General features: G+C 40.3%; 1 protein-coding gene across 1 annotated transcript in view; it reads left to right on the forward strand.

The window, feature by feature from the left end:
- The window catches only part of AICDA (activation induced cytidine deaminase), a 95,924-nt gene that overhangs the window by 38,112 nt on the left and 33,027 nt on the right, over nt 1-24,785 (forward strand). Inside the window, exon 2 of the mRNA XM_026687378.2 lies at nt 5,466-5,613. Coding sequence (XP_026543163.2) covers nt 5,466-5,613 — 148 coding nt within the window. The remainder of the gene's footprint in view (nt 1-5,465; nt 5,614-24,785) is intronic.

Below are 24,785 nucleotides of genomic sequence, written 5' to 3' on the forward strand. Positions count from 1 at the left end.
GTTTAATAGAAAAAGAAGGTAAGAAAATTACTGCATCTTTAAGAGGTGACTTATATGTGTTAAATGATAATGGTTTAAAAGTGGCTAACACAATTTATGAAAATAAGAAACCTCATGATGAATGTATTCACTTGTTACACCGAAGGTTAGGTCATTTAAATTTTAAATTGATTAAGAGAACTGTTCAACTATCTAAAGGAATAAGTTTGAAACCTTGTAATAAGTATTTGCAATGTTCTGCTTGTAATCAAAACAAAAGCAAAGTTATACCGGCAAATAGAGTTGATGGATTTACTACCAAAGAGCCTTTAGAGGTAGTATTTGCCGATATAATAGGTCCTAAAAAGCCAAGTGTAGGTGGTGCTAGATACATATTAAGCATAATGGACCACTATTCTAGGTATGGTTTCTGTTTTCTAATGAAGAGAAAAACTGAAACGTATACAAATTTCTTTAATTGGTTAAAATTTGCAGAGAGGAAAACTAAAAAGAAATTAGTAACTCTTATAACAGATAATGGTGCGGAATTTACAAATAATAAATTCCAGAGTAGACTTAGAATGGCAGGTATTCAACATAAAAAGTCTGCACCATATAGGCCTCAACATAATGCATTTATAGAGAGACGAGGCCAAACACTGCAATCAATGGGAAGGACAATGTTATCTGATTCTGGATTACCTGACAATTTGTGGGGAGAAGCTATAATGTGTGGTAATCACATATTAAACAATGTTGTTAATTCAACAACAGGTGAATTACCATTCACTCTGTGGCATGGTAGGAAACCTGATTTGAGTTATATTCACACATTTGGTGCACCAGCATGGGTGCATATCCCTACACAACTCAGGCACAAAGGACATTGTAGAGCTAAAAGATTAATTTTTGTTGGATATCAAGCAAACCATAGATCTTATAGATTCTGGGAACCAGGTACATCTAGAGTATACTGCAGTGCTAGTGCACAATTCCTAGAACATATAGGATGGAATAGATTAGAACAGGATTCAGATAATGATGTTATTATAGAACACTACAAGAGGCAGAATGAAAAGACTAGTTATAAGAAAAGTCCAATTAAAGAAGTCCATGAAGAGCAAATAGAATCAGATCAAGAGGAAATAATTGATCAAGAGGAGATAGATAGTCAAGAACAGGAAATAAAGGAAAGTCCACCTGTAAGTCCTGTTATACCTAGACGCACAACGCGTATATCCAGACCACCTGATAGATATCAGGCAAGTATTGTTTGCCAAGTAAATAAAGTTCCTACTAGCATAGATGAACTTAAGATGTATCCTGCTAAGGATCAGGTGAATTGGCAAAAAGCAATGGAAAAAGAGTTAAATTCATTAAAGGAAATGAAGGTTTATGAAGAAACCAAATTACCTCCAGGAGAAAAATCCATTGGGTGCAAATGGATATTTAAAGTAAAGACTGGAAATAATGGGAAAGTAACTTATAAGGCTAGGTTAGTAGCACAAGGATTTAATCAAAATGTATATGATTATGATGAGGTATTTGCACCAAATCTTAAGGCTACAACTTTAAGAGCAGCTTTAGTGTGGGCAGCTAAGAAGAATTATATTGTTAACCATTTAGACGTAGAAACTGCATATCTGCATGCACCATTGCAGCATACAATATATTTGAAAAAACCAATTGGTATAAATGATAATAAAGTTAATAGCAATGATTGTTGGAAACTCAAGAAGAGTTTATATGGATTGAAACAATCTGGCTATGAATGGAACCAATATATTGTGAAAGAATTAAACAATATAGGGTTTAAATCTGGTTTAGCAGATCCATGTATGTTTAAAAGAGAAAATAATGGAACGGTGTCATTATTGTTATTATTTACAGATGATATTGCTTTGATTACTAAGACCAATAATGAAGCTACTGAGATTATTTCATTATTAGCCAAAAGGATAAAATTAAAACATTTAGGTGAAATTAAAAAGTATCTAGGATTGACAATTAATAAAACCACAAAAGGATTTAAGATATCTCAAGAGGATAAAATTTGCCAATTAATTAAATTGTATAAAATGGAACTTTGTAAGCCTGCAAAGACTCCAATGAGTCAGGAAATTTGCAAAATGGATGCTCAAAGTCCCAAATTTGATAAGACCATATATCAATCTTTGATTGGTAGCTTATCATATATAAGCAATTGGTCAAGGCCAGATATAGCTTATAGTATTAATCAGCTGGCACGATTTAATAATGATCCACATCAATGTCATTGGCAAGCATTAAAGAGAATTTTAAGATATCTTAAAGGAACAATGCACCATGCATTGTATCTAGAGCCAAAAGGTGATTTGAATCTTAGTGCCTATGCAGATGCAAGTTTTGCAACTGACATAAACACTAGAAAATCAACATCTGGGATGACTATATTATTTGGTAAGACATTAATAGGGTGGAGGTCAATCAGACAACAGCATATTAGCTTGTCAACGATGGAAGCAGAATTTTCATGTCTGTCATTACTATGTACTGACTTAATTCTGTACAAACAGTTATTATTAGACATGGGTATAACTGTTAAAGATTCTATTATTGTGTACGAGGACAAACAGGCAGCTATACAGTTAGCTAATATTGCTGTAAAGACTAGATCAAAGCATACTGATTTAAGATACTTAAATGTTAGAGAATCTGTGAAAAATGGTCTAATTAAACTTGAGTACTGCATGACGGAAGAAAATATTGCAGACCAGTTTACAAAAGCTCAAGGAGTTGTAAAATTTAAAGAGAGTTGTAAAAACTATGATTTAAAGATGTAAATGGTTATATTATTGTAATATTATTATTATTACCCAAAAGGGGAGAATGTTAGGGATAACATTGTTTTACCCTAACTGTTTTGGGTAAAGATAATAAAATGATGAATCATGGTTTGTTTAGTTAAAGTGTCTGTAACTTTAACAGTAAGAAAGTAATTAAGGGTGTGGTTGTAAAAGCACTATATATGAAGCGAGGCAAATGCAGCTCTCTCTCTCTCTCTGACTTACTGATCCCTAATTACTGGATGATTGATGACTGCATTCTTGCTGAAACGGGAGTGAAGAAGTGTGTTGATATTTCTCAATGGAGAGAAGAAGATAAAGAGAGATTGGACAGATTTATTGTAAGTGAACTGACATTGGCTATTCAACACGGACTTTGCAAATAGAGTATCCCTGACAAGACTTGACTGATATGATATATGACTACTGGACTGTTTATTTGACTGTGCTATAATTCTTAAATGGAATAAACTATATTTTTGATAGCACAAGCGTATCTGTATTTTTACTGCGTGTTAACTAGAAAAACTTATCTCACACATTTACCTGTCTTCCTATCTGACTTCGCTGCACGTTCTGTTTAGTTTGTTTTCCTTAACACCCGTTGGGGAATCCAGGCTTAACAAAAGTAACTTTAGAATATTACAAAGGGGAAGATATTTGAAAACATTGTTATAGAACCACCCAGCGATTGTGGGAAACAGCTAGGAAAGGGCCAACTAGAAGACCTGGAAACAAAGACCTCAGGACATTGATTGTTGAAAATAAATTTAAAAGACACTAGCTGAAATAATATACTGGACTTTGGGATTTATTTACATTTTACATTTATTAAGGAAGAGGAAAGAAAAGAAAAAAAGGAGCAGGCATAATGGAGGAATTATTTGTTGAAATAAGATTGGACTTGCAAGATAGAAAGGAAATGATGAAAATTAAACTTGAAATGTGCAACAATGAATTACAGAAATTAGAAATGGTGACTCATCTTGTAGAGGAACAAAAAAAACCAGAGGGGGAGGAGTTTAATAAAGAAGACACCAGCTTTGAAGAACAAAGGGAACAACAAAAGGAAGAATGGTTCAGAAAATTTAAAAAAGGAGAGGGAAAAAGCAGAAAAGGGAAGTAAAAAGAAAAATCGAAAGAGGGAGAGATTTAATAATTGGAATGAGAAATGGAGGGGAATAAGAATGGGGGGAAAGGGAATTAAGAGAAAGGACCAGAAAATAAAGAGAAACAGGAAGCAAACAAGGATGAAAAGGAATTACATTGCTAGGAGAGTGAGAGATAATGGGTGAAAAAAAAAGGATAGGGAAGGAGATTCCGCAAGGTAATATGTTGTGATATATAAGTATTGAAAATAGATAAGAATGTAACTGATATGGTTTTTTTCTTTAGCCCTCTTTTTTCTCTTCTTTTTATTAAAGGATTATCGCTACATTAGACATGGAACTTAATGAAATAAATATGGAAATGGGAATTTATAATAAGAATATTATATATTTATCGATGATTAGTGATGTATGAGAAAAAGAAAAAAAGAAATGAAATGAGAATCATTATGGAAAGATTAATATCAGTTGCTATAATTGATTGATTAGATTAATATTCTTGTAATGTATAGATGATTTATAAGGTGATTGAGAAAATGTAATGCGGAATCTGACAAAAAATATATGTATGTGTGATATATAGTAAATAGGGAGATTGGTATTAAGGTAGAATGAAGATAGTTAGTTCGAATTATTAACCAAAGGATATTAACCCAGGGGTGGGGTTGAAGATAGAATAAGGACTGATAAAATTGCAAATGTGACAGAAAAAGGTAATATGGGAAATGAACATAGAAATGAGATAAGAATTTTAGATAATATTGTAAAATAAGATATGAGAATATCCTAAGAAAAATGAAACAAGCTATAACATGAATTGGAATTGGATAAGTTTAATACTTAATATTTATAAGGATAATGTGATATGAAATTGGATAAATAAAATGAATAGGTAACTATGGTCATGTTTGTATTGAGATGTGAAACCTGGAACCACACTGCTTGCCAAATGAGAATTTTTTGTTTAAAAAAATAAAAATTGGAGAGGAAATTGAATAATGAAATTACTAGGTATGTTTAAATGATATGGTGGTTGGCATTAGAAGAGAGTATTGAAAGGTTGAAAATAAGCAATGAAGGTTGAAAGATTGAAAATAAGCAATGACTTAATGTGAATATGTGTATTTAGAAACATGATTGGTATTATTAACTTTGCTTATACTAAAATGTATGATATATTGATGCCACACTGTTTATGTATTGTTGTGTAGGTGTAGATTGAAATAAAAAAAAACTTGTTTAAAAAAAGAAAAAGAAAAAACTTCCAAAACTTACAGGGGAACATGTTGATCTTGTCATGCTAGTATATATTAAATTAACTATATCCATTGATTTTCTTTTGACTTTTTTGTATGTTATATGCTTGAATATATATGGTATATTCTTTTGCCTAACACAAAATGATAACACTTTAGTTGACTATCTGCTTCTGAGTACCTCAGTTTTAATCTCATCTTTGGTCAAGTTCTTGATTTGTCCTGTGGCTCCCCATATTGTCCTTAGTTTATAAATATATCCTGTTAATTTTCTTAATGTTCCTGCCTCCCTGCAGTCTTCTAATGAAGCAAAAGAAATTTGTCTACCATTTCAAGAACATGAGATGGGCTAAAGGCCGTCATGAAACATACCTTTGTTATGTAGTAAAACAGCGGAATAGTGCCACATCCTGCTCCCTGGATTTTGGATATCTGCGTAATAAGGTAAAGGTTTAGCTCACATTGAGTCTTTTCTAGTAGGGGCTTACAACAGTGAAAGCAAGGGGAAAAGCTACCTTAGACAGCTTGTGGTCAGGTAGCTCTAGGTTCCTGCATGTTTTATTACAGTACATCATTTTACATATTCAAATACTGCTCTTCCTGTGAACCAGTGAAAGGGCTGTGCATAGAGAATAGCAATGCTTCACAAGCACAACTGGAGTGAGTTCTTGAAATGCTAAAGCAGCTGTTCAAGGCAGCTATTGTATATATATATATGTGCGTGCACAGACCACACATCTGGGGCCACCAGCAAAGTCTAATGACATAGATGGGTGAGGAGAGCTTTGAAAAACCTTTGGTGGGTGCAATTATCATGCATTGAGGAGTATTAACATGCTTCATGAAGGATTTATTCTGAATGCTTTGGAGAGCATTAGTATTTATATTTTAAATTATTTTATTATTCCATGGTTTTGCTAATCCGTCACTTCCAGGTTAGATAAATTGCAATATAATATTGATGATATAGTTGTGATTTTTGCATAAAAAATCCTACCATTCTTCAGCTATTTTTGGAACATTGGAAAGAATGATTGTCCAAAAGATAGAGGAAGGAACTAGAGGGATAGCCTATTTTAGAAATCAGATAGATTCCTAGCCTACCTAGCTGACAACTTTGATGTCCAAAAGGTAGAGGAGAGAACTAAAAGAATAGCCATTCTGGACTGAATTCTTACCAACAGAAAAGAATTGATAGAGGGAGTTGAAACCGCAGGAACCTTGGGTAAGAGTCACCATGTCCTACTAGAATTCAACATAACACAAACACAAGCAATAGAACAGTGATCACCACCCAGTGGGCTGCGGTCCACAAGAAAATTTTTCAGTCCCCCCAAAGCAATTAATCCAGGCTGCGCGGAAAACAAGGCTGTGCCGCCCACATGGCCCACCCACCCAGGGGTGGGGTTCAAATTTTTTAACAACTAGTTCTGTGGGCATGGCTTAGTTGGTGGGCATGGCTTGGTGGTCATGTGACTGGCTGGGCGTGATCAACTCAACATCACTCACATTGAGGCATGCATCTCCTTGCCTGGCCTCTCATGACTGTGGGGATGCTGCAACAGTCAAGTGTGAAAAACGGTCATAAGTCACTTTTTTCAGTGCCATTGTAACTTTGAATGGTCACTCCACACAAGCAATGTTCCAGCAAAGGAGATTTAAAAAACCCCAGAGAAGTTCCAGAGACGGGAAGTCTAGTCCTGCCAAGAATGTAATAAGAGTTAAAGGAGAGGCAATTTCTGTAAACAATACCAGAATGTTTCCTTCCTGCCTTCCTTACAGGATTAGGCCAGTAATTTCTTCTAACAACTGGTTCTCCAAACTGCTTAGAATGTTAACAATTGGTTCTAGCGAATAGGTGCGAACCTGTAGAATCCCACCCCTGCCCCCACCCTTCAGCTGAGTGCAAATCTGTAAAAAGCAGCGCAGCCCTCGCCAGCCAGAATGAGGTAATGAGGCTGTTGCAGCAAGAAGGGGCTAGCAGCACAGGTGTGCTGAAGCTGCTATGGAGATTGCCGGCAGGTGCAGGAGTGCCGTGCTATTTGCATTTGTGCAGCGCTCCCGCACCTTTCAACTCACCTCACCTGGCCTGGGCTGTTCCTCGATGGCAGCGGGCTATAGGGATGGCCCGTGGCAGGAAAAGTCCTGGCTGATGGTGGTTGGAGGGGGTGGAGTGGGCAAGTCTGTGCTCACCATCCAGTTCAGAGGTCCGGAATGGGGCAGCATCATTGTTATCAGTTTTCTCATCCCACTCAGCAATCTGCTCTGTTAAGGGTGGGGCACAGTGCAATGGCCAGGTGCTCGGAACCCTTCCTCTTCCTCCAACCTGGGCTCACTGCTGGTGGGTGGGGGCCTCCTCAGGAGATGCCTTGCCCCATGGAGAGAGCCACACGCACGCTCCAGGGAAAGGCTTCGAGGCCTAGAGGGAGGAACCCTTCTCTGCTTGGAAGTGGCAGGAGAAACCTGGCACTTAGACTCTGGGAGTCCTCTTGTGTGGAGGCCGAAGGGGGGGGTTATTAGGAGCCCATCTTCCTTTGAGCTCTTTTAGTCCAGGCATCTGTCCTTCGCTGCCAGCTTGTTGCAGGACCGACAGCAACTCCGGCTTGGCTTGAGCTGAGCGCTTTGGAAGCCCCATAGTTTGCCTCATCGCTGTTTGTGCAAGTGAAAGCTCGAGCTTTTCTGGGCTTGACCCCCCCCCCCCATCTGCTCTCACTGGGCAAAAGAGCAGAGATCAGGGAAGGCACAGGCACAGGGGGGTGTTGAGCCCAGAAAAGCTTGAGCTCTCTCCTGCACAAACAGTGATGAGGCACACTATGGGGCTTCCAAGGCACTCAGCTCAACCCAAGCTGGAGTTCCCATTGGTCCCGCAACAAGCTGGCAGCAAAGGTCGGATGCTGAGACCAAAAGAGTACCAAGGAAGACAGACTCCTAATAACTCCCCCTTCGGCCTGCACACAAGAGGACTTCCCAAGGCTAAGCTCCAGGTTTCTCCTGCCACTTCCAAGCAGTGAAGGGTCCCTCCCTCCAGGCCTCAAAGTCTCTCCCCAGAGCGTGCGATTGCTGGGCTCTCCCCACAGGGCAAGGGCATCTCCTGAGGAGGCCCCCAACCCACCAGCAATGAGCCCAGGTCGGAGGAAGAGGAAGGGGCTCTGGGCGCTTGGCCATTGCGCTGTGCCCCACCCTTAGCAGGGCAGAGCCCCAAGAGGGATGAGAAAACTCACAACAATGATGATGCCCCATTCCAGACCTCTGAATTGGATGGTGAGTGCAGACTTGCCCACTTTGCCCCCTCCCACCACCACCAACCAGTACTTTTCCTTCCCCGGGCCATCCCTACAGCCTGCAGCCATCGAGGAAGAGCCCAGGCCAGGAGAGGCAAGCTGGAGGGTGCGGAAGTGCCGTGCAAATGCAAGTAGCACGGCACTCCTGCACCTTCCAGCCATCTCCATCGCCATTTCAGCCTGCCTGTGCTGCCAGCCCCCTCTTGCTGCAACAGCACCATTACCTTGTCCTAGCCAGTGAGGGCTGCACTGCTTTTTGCATGTTGCACCACCCACAAATTTGCACATTACAGGTGCCAGCCCCTATGGCAGAAATTTCCAACCCCACCATGGGCTGGTCCCATATTCCAGAGCTGCAGTAGTCACAAGACTGGCCCTTTGGTCATCCCAGAACAGCTCATCCATGGCAGACTGGTGCATAGGCCAGTCCTGTGACTACTGCAGCTCTGGAATATGGACCGACTTTTCCACCAACGTCAGCAAGCCACTGTCAATCAAAATTCATATTAGTGTCCCATGGGAATTGAAATTATGAGTTTGTTGGTCCCTAAGGTCCAAAAGATTGGCGATCCCTGCAATAGAACATAATGATACCAGAGTCCTAGACTTTAAAAGAACTCATTTTAACAAGCTCAGAGAAAACTTAAGACAGATTCCTTGAATGAAAATCCTTAACGGGGAAAAACAACTCAAGAAGCTTGGGAAACTGACTTCCGGCTGTACTTCTGGCACCATTGGAAGTGAGGACCGTGAGCTCCATGGCCCCGCTTCGAGCTCACTCCCTCAGAGGGCTCCAATTGAAACCATAGCCACCCTGGAAGGGTGGTGAAGTAAAGCGGGACTGCCTGGCAGGTCGAGGAGAACCGCATCTCTCCTCCCTGACTTGGAACACCCCCTCATCTGAAGACAAGATGCAGCAGCAACCCAAATGGCTGCCATGAAGCTGGGGACAGTCTGAACACCTAAGACAGTGCAGAAGCAAAGAGACATGGAATGGTGTGCAAACTGGGTGAGAGAATACTTTTTGCTAAAATCTGGCCCCAAGAAATCTAAGGGGGGTATATCTTTAGAACTACTTGTCATAGCAATGTACAAGCACTTTGAAAAAATACTGGAGAATTTAAGAAAAGGAATTTTGTTTAAAAAAAAAAGAAAATTAAACTCTCAAAGCAAAAAGACGTAGTATGGAGAAGGCATATTAAATGTTGGAATTATGGTCCCAAACTTCTTTTTTAATTAATACAGTTTATTTACTGGTTTTACAATTTATAATTGAAAATAATCAAATTGGACTTGTCAACAACAAAACAGAAAGGCTGAAACAGATTGAAGCAGAGAGCACCATCTGCTGATGGAAGGAGAATTATACAACTTGTGAATAACTATTTCAAGGATTGAAAATATCTACAGAATCACATGTATCTACTCTAAGACCATTGGAGACTTGAATCTCCAACAAGCAAAGTAATAACTAGCAGTAAGCACAGGTTTGTTAAAAAGAGATCATGCCAAACCAATTTTATTTCATTCTTTAACATAGTGACTAAATTAGTAGACCAGTGAAATACTGTGGACATGATATACTTAGACTTCAGCAAGGCATTCAACAAAATAGACCACAATCTACTTCTTGGTAAGCTAGAAAAAAGTAGGATAGATAGCATCACCACTAGATGGACTTGCAACTGGCTGACAAACTGTACTCAACGAGTAGTCCTTAATGGGTCTAAGTCTACATGGAGGGAAGTAGGCAGTGGGGTGCCACAAGGTTCTGTCAAAGGCCCAGTCCTCTTCAATATCTTCATAAATGACTTAGATGAGGGAATAGAAGGGGAACTTAACAAATCTGCAGATGCTACTAAGCTGTCAGGATTAACTAACACCCTAGAAGATAGGCTCAAGATCCAGATGAATATTGACAAACTTGAACACTGAGTCCTATTTAACAAAATGAAATTCAATATAGAGAAAAGTAAACTCCTACATTTAAGCAAGAAAAACCAAAAGTACACATATAGACTGGGTGAAACCAGGCTCAATAGCAGTAATTGTGAGAGGGATCTTGGACAACCAGCTAAATATGAGCCAGCAGTGTGCAGCAGCCGCCAAAAAGCTAATGCAATCCTAAGTTGTATTAACAGAAGGATACAATCGAGATCAAGTGAAGTACTAATACCACTCTATAAAGCCTTAGTAAGATCATACCTAGAGTACTGCATCCAGTTTTGGTCACCACATTATAAAAAAGATGTTGAGACTCTAGAAAAAGTACAGAGAAGAGCAACCAGGATGATTAGGGGACTGGAGGTTAAAACATATGAAGAACAGTTACAGGAACTGGACTTGGCTAGTCTAGTGAAGAGAAGGACCAGGGGAGACATGCTAGCAGTGTTCCAATATTTGAGGGGCTGCCACAGGGAGGAAGGGGTCAAGCTATTTTCTAAAGCACCTGTAGGCCAGACAAGGAATAATGGATGGAAACTGAACAAGGAGAGATTTAACCTGGAAATAAGGAGAAACTTTCTGACTGAGAGAACAATCAACCAATGGAACAGCTTGCCTTCAGAAGTTGTGGGAGCATCATCACTTGAGACTTTCAAGATGAGATTGGACTGCCATTTGTCTGAAATGGTGTAGTGTCTCCCACTTGGGCAGTGGGGTTGGACTAAATGATCTACAAGGTTCCTTCCAACTCTGATTATCTGTTATCTATTATTTGTTATCTTAAACAAAAACTTTACCTAAGAGAACCCTGAATATTATTGAATATATAAAAGTGACTAGAGGAGGTGTGGATAACCCCCTGATATATTTAAATTGATTAGACTGATTATTGATGAGACATTAAAACTGTGACCTGAAACCTTTGTTTTTGAATCAATAATTTTTGGATAATTGACTAAAAAGGAGATTATTAAACAAAGATGTAATGCAAAGCGAAAATGAGTGGAGATTCAAACAGAATGGAGCTAATGTTTCAAAGTATTAAAAACCTTATACAGGAACAATACAAGGAGATGGTGGAAATATTTGATCGTATAGACCGAAAACTGAAAATATTATGTAAGGGACAATGAGTAAAGTCCAGGACAACGAGGAAAAAATAAAGCCAGCAGAAGAAATGGAGAGGAAAGCAGAGTTGAGAAATCAGCAAAAAGAAGACAACAAGGAGATATTAAAAGTAACAATGATTAAGGAATTAATACAGGATGAAAATACTTTAAAAGATCCAAAGTGGAAGTGGGAGGAACAGGAAGATATTGTGGAGGGGGGAGATAAGGGTTCGCACAGACAGTCTTAAAACTAGACAGTGGGAAAGGGTAGAGAAGAGAAAAGGTTGGATTGTATAGGCAGAATATAGACTCAGAAGTAGAACTAGAAGTAGATGGAGGTAAAGACTTAAGGGAAGAATACGGGAGGCAAGACCCCAAAAAAGAGAAGATGGATAAGGGGGGAAAAGGGTAAAAAATCTTGAATGAATATATTTCAATAATATGAGAAGTAAATAGGCTGGATAATTATTTTGTACATAATTTAATAGACATTAGGATGAATATTTTAATATAAATAAATGTCAAGAATGAAATAGGGGAATTATGGGAAAATTATGAATAAGAACTCAGCATTAATTGGAAATTTAGAGCTTGAATGATGGTATTATTAAACATGTATAAAATATGATTAGCAGTGAAATGATAAAACTAAACAATGGATGATTAGAAAATGAAAGAATAAATATTAATGTAAACATATGTATTAACAATAGAACAACACAGATTGGAGGCTTGGAAAAAACATGAATGAATGTATGTTAAATGTTTAAATGATTGTGATTGGTATTAGAAGTGTATACTGAGACATTGAAAAAGGAAAGAATGAAGGAGGAAACTTCAACATAAATAGATGTGAAGAGCTCAATAAGGGACAAATAATAGAACAGGCAAAAGATGGGAAACAGAAAGGACACATCTTTGCATATTATAGCATAATGGGGGGAAAGTTAAAATAGAGACAGAAATAAGAGGGGAATAATAGTATATATATTTTAGTAGATTAAGATATATAGTATGAAAGAATAAGAGGAAAGTTTAGTAATGGAAGGGTGGTTGTAAGGATATGTGTAAATAATATGAAACAATGAATGTGAAATGTAACAACTATGAGTAATAATATTATGTTCATTTGTATTGAAATGTATGATACCCAGCTATCACACCATTCATACATTGATACGTATAAAAACAAAAACTTGGGGGGGGAAAGCTTGGGAAACTCTGAAAAATATTATCATAAAAGTCCAGTCCAGCACAATACCGATAAAAAACACAAACAAGAAATCCAAGAAGAAACCAGCATGCCTGCACAAAAATCTCTCTGACAAATTGAAGGACAAAAAGGACAAGTACAAAAAGTGGAAAGAAGGACACATAACTAAGGCAGAATATCAGCAGATAGCCAGAATTTGCAAAGACAATGTCAGGAAAGTAAAGACTCAGAATGAACAAAGACTTGCAACGAAAGTCAAAGATAACAAAAAAAAGTTTCTTCCAACATATAAATAACAAGAAAAAAATCAAGGAAACAGTTGGTCCACGCAAAGAAATAACAGGCAGCAGAGAGAAAACAGAGTTGCTTAACTCATTCTTTGCATCGATCTTCACGCAAAAAGAAACAATAGTCCAACTTACCAAAAAGTGCAGAAAAGAGCAACCAGGATGATTAGGGGACTGGAGACTAAAACATAGAAAGAGTGGTTGCAGGAATTGAGCATAGCTAGTCTAGTAAAGAAAAGGACTAGGTGAGACATGATAGCAGTGTTCTGATATTTGAGGGGCTTCCACAAAGAGGAAGGGATCAAGCTATTTCCAAGGCACCTGAAGGCCAGACAAGGAATAATAGATGGAAACTGATCAAGGAGAGATTCAACCTAGAAATAAGGATACATTTGAGAACAATCAACCAATGGAACAGCTTGCCTTCGGAAGTTGTGGAAGCCTCGTCACTGGAGACTTTCAAGAAGAGATTGGACCACCATTTGTCAGAAATGGTGTAGGGTATCCTGCTTGGGTGGGGGTGTGTGGACCAGATGACCTACAAGAGTGGTTGCCAATCGGTGGGATAAAATTTTGGTGGTCCGCAGAGAAATGTCACCCCTAGAGCACCCCCCCCAAAGCAATTTAATCCAGGCTGTGTGGGAACACAAGGCTGCACCGCCCACATGGCCCGCGGGAACCCTCCCTGCCCACTCACTCCTTATCTGGCAAACTTGCCTACTAAGTTGCTATTCCCCTCCCCCGCCCCAACCATTAGCTTCTGCTGTGCCGGGAGATTTAGATTAGCTAGAAAGCAGGAAACCATTGGATTTCTTGCTTTTTAGCTAATATTTAGATCTTCGGCTCTGCTTTTAAGGAAAGCTAAACCTCCCTTAGGACTGAAGGTTCTATTATTCAGTTGCAGACTCAGATAGCTGATGGAAGAAACACAGATCTCTAAATGAAACTGTGATTCTGTGAGCAACTCAATCTGCCTGCCTGCTTTGCCTGATTTTGGGTAAAAGTTGCTCTTTTTTAAATAAAAATAATAATATTTACATGCATGGTGTGTTGTGAGTTAATTTTGTGAGTTTGCTTGCAAGCAAATTTTATGTGACAGACTCTGGTAGCCAATGGCAGAAAGATAGATCTCTGAATATGTGATTCTGTGAGCAATTCAATCTGCCTGCCTGCTTTGCCTGATTTTGGATAAAAGTTGCTCTTTTTTTTATAAAAAAATTCAATATTTACATAAATATTTATAATATTTACATACAAGCCATGCCCAGCCAGTCACATGACCACCAAACCACACCCACAAATTAAGCCATGCCCAAGAATCGGTTGTTAAGAAATTTGAATCCCACCTCTGCCTCTGTGTGCTTGTGTGTGTGTGTGTGTGTGTGAGAGAGAGAGGTTAGATTAGATCTCTCTCTCTCTCTCTCCCACCAACATCAGCAAGCCACCGTCAGTCAAAATTCATATTAGTGGTCCCCGGGATTCAAAATTATGAATTTGGTGATCCCTGAGGTCCAAAAGGTTGGTGACCCCCAACCTACAAGATACCTTCCAACTCTGTTAATCTGTTAATTTGATTATTTCCTGGACCAACATTGCCCAGACTTTGGCAAAAAAGTGAAGCTGCTTCTAGAAACATTCTGCTTTCCTCTCCAATGTTTCCAGGTGACATTTCATTTGTGTAATGGGTTTCCATTAACCAATTAAAATGTTTTCCTTAATCCACTTTGGGAAGAAAGATTTCATTGCAGTCTTCTCATGAATTCCTTTAAGATATTTGAAGAGTGCTATCCCACATTCCCTCTTTTTTCAAAAGTCTGAGATAGATTTTAATATATTTCAATAGCAAAGACAGCCTAAAATGGTGGACAGCAAAAAATTGAAGTTCTGTTACATAGAACTTGGTGGCAGATGCCTAGATTGTAGAAGCAAATAATGGTGGTGAAAGAAAGAAATTTTGATTTCAATATAGTTCCTTCTAAAAACATAAGATCTTGCAGTGGATGTTTTGATATCTTTTCAGGTTCTGCCTATTCTATCCCTTTGGGCAAGGTGCTTAGAGTACAATGTACATTACATTGATTGTGGCTTGTGATTGTCCAGTGTTTTTGATCCACCAAATTTTCTATGGCCTTAACTTGATCCATCCTGATATTTTCTATTACCTAGACAGCAATAACACAGACTTATATACCACTTCACAATGCTTTACAGCCCTCTCTAAGTGGTTTACAAACTCAGCATATTGCCCCCAACTATATAGGTCCTCCTTTTACCAACCTCAGAAGTATGGAAGGCTGAGTCAACCTTGAGCCTGATGAGATTTGAACTGCCAAATTGCAGGAAGCCAGCAGTCAGCAGAAGTAGCCTGCAGTACATTCTAACCACCACGGCTCATTCCTCCTCTTTTTTTTATCAGTCCAATATGTTGGCCCCTCTGCTAAGATCTGAAAAACAATTGTTTTCTACCCTAAATTTCAAATTTTCATACCTAAATGAATTAGCAAGTTATATAACTAAAACCCATAGCAAATGCCTGACCTTCAGTTTTGTTAAAAAATCTCCATTCTTGTTTCTTAATACAATGCCATAACAAATACAAAGTGCTCAACAGTCCCACTAAGCAATAACTGCAGAACAATATGGCTCTTATTAAGAGTTTAGGATAGCAGCAAATAAATATGAGTTACAAAATGAAGAAATGTCGTCCATCAACATAAGTATATCTATGTTGTATAAGTAATTTCTAAATCAGAAGAAATTGTTCTATTTTATTCTGTTTGGTTCAGATTTCATCTTGAATATTATATCCTATTCTAGTATTGCATTTTAAAGATTCAGGGAAATTAAAACATGATTGGTAAAGAGTAACAAGGATGACTTTTAAGAAAAATGATGGAGTTGGATAGGTTAGTCTTGAAAAAAAAATCAGATGTGGGAGTAGTACACATTAGTCAAATATTTTAAAGAATATCATATTGAAGATCAGTACCTCTTGTCTCCAATGAGCAGCTCTGAGCATCCAGCAGTGGGAGGTGCTTAGACTTAGATTGGATAGGCTGGGCTTGATTGATAGGACACTCCTCCTCCTCCATGTACTCCTCCTTAGCATCCCCAGTTTTAGCTCAGCCTTCATGAGGTAGGCAGCTTGGTTGCTTCCTTGGCCAGACTAGGACAAATTAAACAGGTTTGAATTACTCTAATTGACAATTCTAAATTATTAGTCTATTACAATTCGAAATTGTTTGGCATTTCTAAATCATAAGTCTAATAGAATTCAAAAGTGTCTTTCTAATAACATTATTCCGACGGCAAATTGGCAAGACTGCCATCGGAATACACATCAGCTTCCCAGGGAGCCCTTAGCTGCTTCAGCAGCTATTAGAAACCACATCATCTTGACATCGTAAATCACTTGTCATCACGAAACCCTGCTATGCCGCTTGGAGAGATGAGCAGCCAGTTTAAATGATCGAAGCTTTTTTCCTGCTTCCCCGATCAGAACGCCTAAAGGAGGGAGCTTTAGAGCTGAAATTCTCCTTAGATCGCCTCGCTTTTTTCTAGTTAGCTTCGCATCGGCTTACAATAAGAGGTGACGGTTGCTGCTACATTTTGGCACCTAAAATAACATCAAGAGGGTTCCCTGCCTCTGATTAGAGCAGGCCCCTGGACTAGCCAACGATCCATAATATCACATATACATATACATGTACCTGTACCTGTACCTGTACCTATACCTATACCTATACCTATACCTATACATATACCTATACCTATACATATACATATACATATATATGATGGTCATCCCCATCTTCAAAAAGGGAGAGCCCAGCCTAGTTGAAAATTACAGACCAATCTCCTTATGCTGCGTCACCTGTAAAGTCATGGAATCCATTATTAACCAATCCATTATCCTCCACTTAGAGACAAACAACCTACTCTCTAATAAACAATTTGGTTTCAGAAAAAAACTATCCTGTAACCTGCAACTCTTACACTGCAGAAACATATGGACTACACAACTCGATCAGGGCAAAACAATAGACGCAATCTACATAGACTTCTGTAAAGCCTTCGATTCAGTGGTACACGACAAACTACTCCTAAAAATAAAATCCTATGGTATCTCTGGACAACTGCATAACTGGATAGAAGCATTCCTGTCAAACAGACAACAAATGGTCAAAATTGGGAGTGTCCTATCAAATTCTGTACCTGTCAATAGTGGTGTCCCCCAAGGCAGTGTTCTAGGACCAACTCTCTTCATACTCTACATAAATGACCTCTGTGATCATATTAAGAGCAACTGCTTTCTTTTCGCTGATGATGTAAAGCTGTTCAATACCACAGACAATACTGCTACCCTTCGAAAAGACCTTGACTATGTCTCAGAATGGTCAAACAATTGACAACTTCAAATCTCAACAAATAAATACCCTGTCTTATATTTTGGCAAAAAAAAATCAGAAAATAAAATACAAGCTGAATAGTCAAGACCTTGTTGAGGATCCAAACTCTGTCAAGGACCTTGGAGTACTCATCTCAAATGATCTAAGTGCTAGATCCCACTGTAACTACATAGCCAAAAAGGCATTAAGAGTTGTCAACCTAATCCTACATAGCTTTTTCTCTGGTAATATCACACTACTAACTGGAGCATACAAAACATTTGCTAGACCAATACATGAATACACCTCATCAATCTGGAACCCGCATTACGTATCTGATATTAACACAGTTGAGAAAGTCCAGAAATATTCACAAGAAGAGTTCTCCACTCCTCTACTCATTGCAGAATACCTTATGCCACCAGACTTGAAATTCTAAATCTAAAAAACCAAGAACTACACCGCCTTCGGTCCAATCTAAGTATAGTATATAAAATTATACACTGCAATGTCCTACCTGTCAATGAATACTTCAGCTTCAACCACAACAATACAAGAGCACACAATAGATACAAACTCAAAGTAAACTGCACCAAACTTGATTGCAGGAAATACGACTTCAGAAACAGAGTGGTCAATGTCTGAAATACTCTACCTGCCTCTGTGGTTTCTTCCCCAAACCCCAAAAACTTTAACCTTAGACTGTCTACTATTGACCTCACCCCTTTCCTAAGAGGTCTCTAGGGGGCGTGCATAAGTGCACCAACGTGCCTACCGTCCCTATCCTATTATTTCTTTTATTTTTCTTATATGTACCCATTTCATGTATTCATAACTATGTATACACTTATACTTATTATCTTAAAATTGCTTGACAACTAAAAATAAAATAAATAAATAAATAATACACACACACACACACACACACACACACACACATATATATATACATACATAGATACAAATATATACATAGATACAAATATCTATATATATTGCCTCGTGGGCTCTAGGTCAGGAATTGCAATGGCAAGCAAAAGTAACCCCAGAGGGCAATCCAAGCCATCATCTCAATCACAAAGTAAATCAAAACATCCTATGGAGACCTCTAAGGCTACAGAAAAGGATGCCAAGAGACACTAGATAAGCATATTAAAAAATGCATGAGGGAGGCTGAACAGAAGTTTCAGTCCTTTCTCCAGCCAGGCTGGTCCCAGTTCCAGACACCTTGCCACCATCCCTGGATCTCTCAATGACATCCAGGAGGGCCTCAGGTGGACTGGTTCAACCCAGGCCTTCAGCATCGCTACCTGCCAAAGAGGCCCCAGAGGCAACTTTTACCCCAACAGCAGCGGGACTATGCCAGGATGACCTCCTCCCGGAGGATATTCCTGACAAAATGAAGGCCTGGATGGAGATGGTGATTAGATGGGGCATCACAGCCGGGGTACAACAGATGATGAAGGCATTAATGATCCAGTCACTATGCAGAACGGACCTTCATTACCAGCAGGTACTTCCTTCAGAAGAGTATTATATAATTGAAAATACACATTCACACAATGTACAGGATAAGGGGGAACTAAAGGACAAGATAGAACATGTTGAGGAAGGATCTATTCACAACAGTGACCAAAACCTGTCACAGGCAGATCCCCTGAAAAGGAGCGTGTCAGACGATGAAGGCATTAAGCCAGACCAACCAACCTTTATGGGTCTGTTCCACCCTCAACTTTTCAGATCTCTGTTGTTCAAGGCAAAAACTACTGCCCACCTTGATATTCCATCCCCCTTGGCTCAACAATCTGTACTGCAAGGGGAGTCAGACGATATGATCTTCTCCCAACCAATAATGGAAGAGGAAGTCATACCTGTTCTGCAGATGTTCTCGGACCTCATCCAGAAACAATGGGCCTCTTCAGTGGAATATCCCCCTCCAACAGGATATGATAGACATTTTTTTAAATTTGGCTTCTGATTTCTCTAAATTTCTCAAGGCTTTTATTCGCTACTTTTTCTAGTCCCAAAGAGTTTGGGGGAATGGAGGGCAATTTTAGATTTAAAACAACGTAATCGTTCCCTAGTTTATAGGAGGTTTAAAATGAGTACACTGCAATCCATCCTTCTGAGCATAAGAAAGGGCGACTTTCTAACCTTCAATTATTTAACGGAAGCCTATCTCCACATTCCAATTAGACCCTCACATAGAAAATTTCTTAGATTTTGTTATAATAATCAATATTTTGAATACAATGTCCTGCCCTTCAGGCTCATCTGCCCCAAGGACCTTTACAAAAGTTCTGGCAGCTCTGGCCAACCATCTCAGGGGAACCCTTGTTAGACTGCAGTGTTACTTAGATGACATCTTGTTATCATCATCTTCATATGAACAGGCCAAATTAGACACCCAGATCACCTTAATGACACTCCAACAGCATGGGTTCTCTATTAACTGGGCAAAGAGTCATCAATATCCATCAACTAGCTTGACTCATTTGGGCACGATTATTAATACAGTTGAGGGAAAAGTTTTCTTATCCCCAGAAAGGCACAACAGTATTAGGAAGCTGGCTCAAGAAATTGGAACCCTTAAGCGTGTTCCAACAGCAACTTTATCTATCTTATTGGGGGAAATGATATCTTGTATTTCTATCAACCCTTGGACCCGGTTCCATGTCAGAACCCTCCAATGGTACCTACTACCATACCAACGGACAGGAAGAGGCAGCTCTAGGGCCTGTGTCATAGTGCCACCAAAAGTTCTGCTATCTCTGTACTGGTGGACCGTTCTGACCATCAACAAGGGTTGCCCCTTCAAAGAACCCCACAGATTTACTATCACTACGGATGCCAGCCTATTTGGATGGGGAGCTCACTTCCAGTCTCTCACGGCTCAGTGGTGTTGGTCGGCAAAAGGATGAGCACTCAGCATAAACTGGCTGGAACTCAGAGCGGTTCACCTGGCACTTTGGAATTTCCTTCCTCATATTCAGGAACAGAACATCCTTCTACTTACCGACAACATAATGACAAAAGCCCACATAAACAGGCAGGGGGGTACTCACTCAAGACAACTATTGAGAGAAGCAGAGAGACTGTGCCTTTGGGCAGAAAAGAACTTGGTCTCCCTAAGAGCAGAACACATCTCTGGCTTGGCAAACACCCAAGCGGACTGGTTGAGCAGGGCCACAGTTGATCAATCAGAGTGGTGCCTGCACCCGGCTTTGTTTCAGAAGCAGTACAGAAATTTGGGCAACCAGTCATAGATCTGTTTGCTTCTCCTCTGAACTCACAGCTTCCGGGGTTCATCTCGAGGTACCCAGCCCAAGGAACGGAGAACATCAACGCTCTTCGTTGTCGGTGGCCCCCAAGACTTCTGTATGCCTTTCCCCCTCTCCCAGTGATTCCCAGGGTGATCCAAAAACTGTTGAATGAAAAAGCAGACAGGCTGTTGGTGGCACCATACTGGCCCAGGAGGTCATGGTTCGCAGACCTCAGGGATCTGTCAACACAAGATCCTTGGAGGATTCCCACTCAAAAGGTCTCACTCAGCCAGGGTCCAATTCTGCACCCGGACCCTCAGTGGCTCCACCTAACTGTATGGAGGTTGAGCAGAGACATCTGAGGAGTGAGAATCTCTCATACAGAATGATCGAAACGATTCAAGCGGCCCGACACCCCTCAACAAATCGCATATACAATGCCACATGGCACATTGTTATGTCCCACCTTCTAAAATAAACAGTTAAGGCTGAAAGCAGCAGTCCTTGTAAAGAAAGGCAGCAAACAGGAAAATGTTATGTCCCACCTTTTAAAGTAAACAGATAAGGCTGAAAGCAACAGTCCTTGTAAAGAAAGGCAGCAAACAGGAATTTTCACAGATAGCTCCAATAAGTAAAAGTTCCAACGAACTAAATCCAAGACTCAACAAGATTCTTCAGATCAAAATCCTTCACAAAATAATTCCAATAAGTAGAAGTTCCAACGAATTAAATCCAAATCCCAACAAGATATTTCAGATCAAAATCCTCCAAACTGTGCTCTTCAGTTCTCTCTTGCAAATAGACACTTTGTTCCGGACAAAGTGCAAAGTCATATCTCTCCCTTTATAGAGTAACTAATTAGTCTAATTGCTGGTCTGCTCTCCTACTGTATCCTCGTTGGTTCCTCCTTGTCAGGAGACGTCTTGTCCTGACATCTACCCAGCAATCATCCAAATTATCATCTTCTTCACCTGAAGATAACATTTGTTCCTCATTATCACCCGTTCCCGGCTGACCACCTAATTGAAGGGTGGAGGAGTTTGAAGGTTCAAGCCGATCTTGCAAATCAAATGCATTCATCTCCTCCTCATCGTTAGAACTTGCTGATTCATATAAGTCCTCCTCGCTGGAGCTGTCATTCAAAAACCTGTAGCAGATGCCGGAATCACAACACTATCCTCACCGCAGGGCCCTTCCCCGGGTCTGGCGATCCGGATGCGGTTTCGAAGGGAAGCGTGCATGAAAGTCTCGAAGCAGATCCGAAGCATGAAGTGTAGACGCATCCGTCCAGGAACAAACCTCCGAGTCATCTACCCTCCTCCTGACCAAATACTGGAAGCGACCTTTGAGCCAACGGGAATCAAGGGACGTCGACCACCGTATCGTCAACAGCAGGCTCCTCAGAAGGCAATGATAACGGACCCGGTTCAGCAGAATCACGTAATCGACAAACAGAAGAATCAGGAATCAAAAGAGATAGATGAAAGACGGGGTGAATACGCATGGATCGTGGCAAAGTGAGGCGGTATGCCACGGGATTAATAACTGCCTCAATCGGGAACGGACCAATAAACCGATGATCAAGTTTTCTAATAGGGCGATCGACCTTCAGATGTTTTGTAGATAGCCACACTTTATCACCCACAACTAACGGAGGTGTATCTCGACGGGACCGATCTGCAAACCGCTTATAATCTTCTTTTGCCTTGTTCAATTGTTGTATCAGTAGACGGCGAACTGCGTGTAGTTCTTCCAAAAACTCTCGGGTCTCAGGAACCGGGGAATCCATCATAGTTAATGGGAAGAAACGCGGATGATAACCCATATTTGCAAAAAATGGCATGACACGGGTGGAGGTATGCTGCGAGTTGTTAAACGCGAATTCTGCTAACGGGAGGTATTTCACCCAATCGTTTTGTCGCAAATTAACAAAACATCTCAAATATTGAGTAAGAATCCCAATCACCTTCTCCGTCCCGCCATCAGTTTCCGGATGGTGCGCTGACGCTAAACATACTTTCACTTGCAAAGCCGCCATTAACTGTTTCCAAAATTCTGCCGTAAACTGGACCCCACGATCAGAAACCACTCTATCAGGCAGTCCATGTAGACGGAAGATATGTTGCAAAAATAACTGAGCCGTAGTGCGGGACGATGGTAATTTCCGACAGGGAATGAAATGGGCCATTTTAGTCAACATATCCACTACCACAAGCACTGTTGTGAACCCCGATGAAGACGATAAATGTGTCAGAAAGTCCATAGAGATCGCTCCCCATGGTCTACTTGGAGTCGGCAAGGGTTGCAAAAGTCCAGGAGGTGCACCGGATGCTGCTTTCGCTTGCCTACATTGAACGCAAGAAGCAACGTAAGAAGACACATCATGACGAACTCGAGGCCACCAAAAAGTCCGAGTGACCAAATGCAAGGTCTTGTGTAATCCAAAATGACCAGCGGCTGGGTTATCATGACATTGTGTCATGATGAGAGCCCTCAACGGTCTGGTAGGCACATATAATAACCCCGATATCGAAGCAGATCGTCTTCAAAAGACCATGGAGAAGTTGGGCCAATGTCCTCCCGTCTCTGCTGCGTCCACACATCCAAACGTTGCGCCTCTCGTAGTTGGGCCCGTAAATCTACCGGTTCCTGCAGTATGGCTAGAGATTCCGGTGGTAACACTGTCCGTAAAGGAAGAGGATCTTCGGCATAAGTATACTCCGGTTTCGAGATAATGCATCCGCCCTCCGGTTCTGACCACTTGGAACGTAAGTAACCGAGAAATTAAATCTGGCAAAAATAACGACCAACGAATCTGCCTTTGATTCAATTTCCTAGCCGTGGTCAAATGTTCCAGGTTCCTATGATCTGTCCGAACCTCCACCTTGTGTCGAGCTCCTCCAAATGATGTCTCCAAGTCTCAAAAGCAACCTTAATAGCTAACAACTCTTTTTCCCAAATGGTATAGTTGCGTTCGAAGCTGTAAGCTTCCTAGAATAATAAGCGCAAGGAAACAAAAGAGCGCCATCCTCCGAAGCTTGTAACAGCACTGCTCCAATAGCGACATTAGAAGCATCTGTCTCGACCACAAATGGGCGATCCGGATCAGGATGCTTCAATATGGGTTCAGTTATAAATGCTTTTTCAAAGTGTCAAAAGCCTGTTGTTGTGGAGGCCCCCACACAAATGGAACCTTCTTACAAAGAAGCTGGGTTATGGGATCCATTATCTTCGCAAAACCTGGAATGAAAGTCCGATAATAGTTGGCAAATCCTAAAAGTCGTTGCACATCTTTAACCCGACGAGGAGCTTCCCAACTACACAACGCCTCAACCTTTTTGGGGTCCATAGCAATGCCCACAGGAGAAATAATGTGTCCCAAGAATTCGATAGACGACCGAAAAAAGAAACATTTTTCTAATTTAGCATAAAGTTTATGTTCCAAGACGCTGAAGCACTTGACGCACCTGCTGAAGATGTTGCTCTTTAGATTTTGAATAAATCAAAATGTCGTCCAAATATATGACAACAAACTTATCCAACATGTCTCGAAAGATATCGTTCATTAAATGTTGAAATACAGCAGGAGCGTTGGTCAAACCAAATGGCATAACGGTGTACTCAAAATGACCATAACGAGTGCCAAAAGCCGTCTTCCACTCGTCTCCCTTACGCATCCGAACCAAATTGTAAGCTCCACGTAAGTCAAGTTTCGTGAAAATTGTAGCTTCCCGTAACCGCTCCAACAATTCGGAGATGAGCGGTAAAGGATAGCTATTTCTCACAGTGATAGCATTTAAGCGTCTATAGTCACAACAAAGACGAAGTTCTCCCGACTTCTTCTTGACAAAGAGAACGGGTGCTGAAAGAGGGGATGACGAAGGTCGAATAAATCCCGAGCTAGATTTTTATTCAAAAATTCTCGAAGTGCAACTAGTTCAGGCTCAGACAAAGAATACAACCTCCCTTTGGTAATGGAGCGTCCGGTATCAAATCCACGGGACAGTCATAAACACGATGTGGTGGTAATTGATCTGCCTCCTGTTCACTGAAAACATCGGGAAATCCGACAGCTCTGAAGGAATCGAGGCAGCAGAAGCGACAATATGTTGGCCTGCGCAGACATGTCTC

The sequence above is a fragment of the Notechis scutatus genome, chromosome 2 (assembly GCF_049901735.1).
Source record: "Notechis scutatus isolate UNSWTSFEM ecotype Mainland chromosome 2, rNotScu1.2, whole genome shotgun sequence".
Taxonomy (NCBI): Eukaryota; Metazoa; Chordata; class Lepidosauria; order Squamata; family Elapidae; genus Notechis; species Notechis scutatus.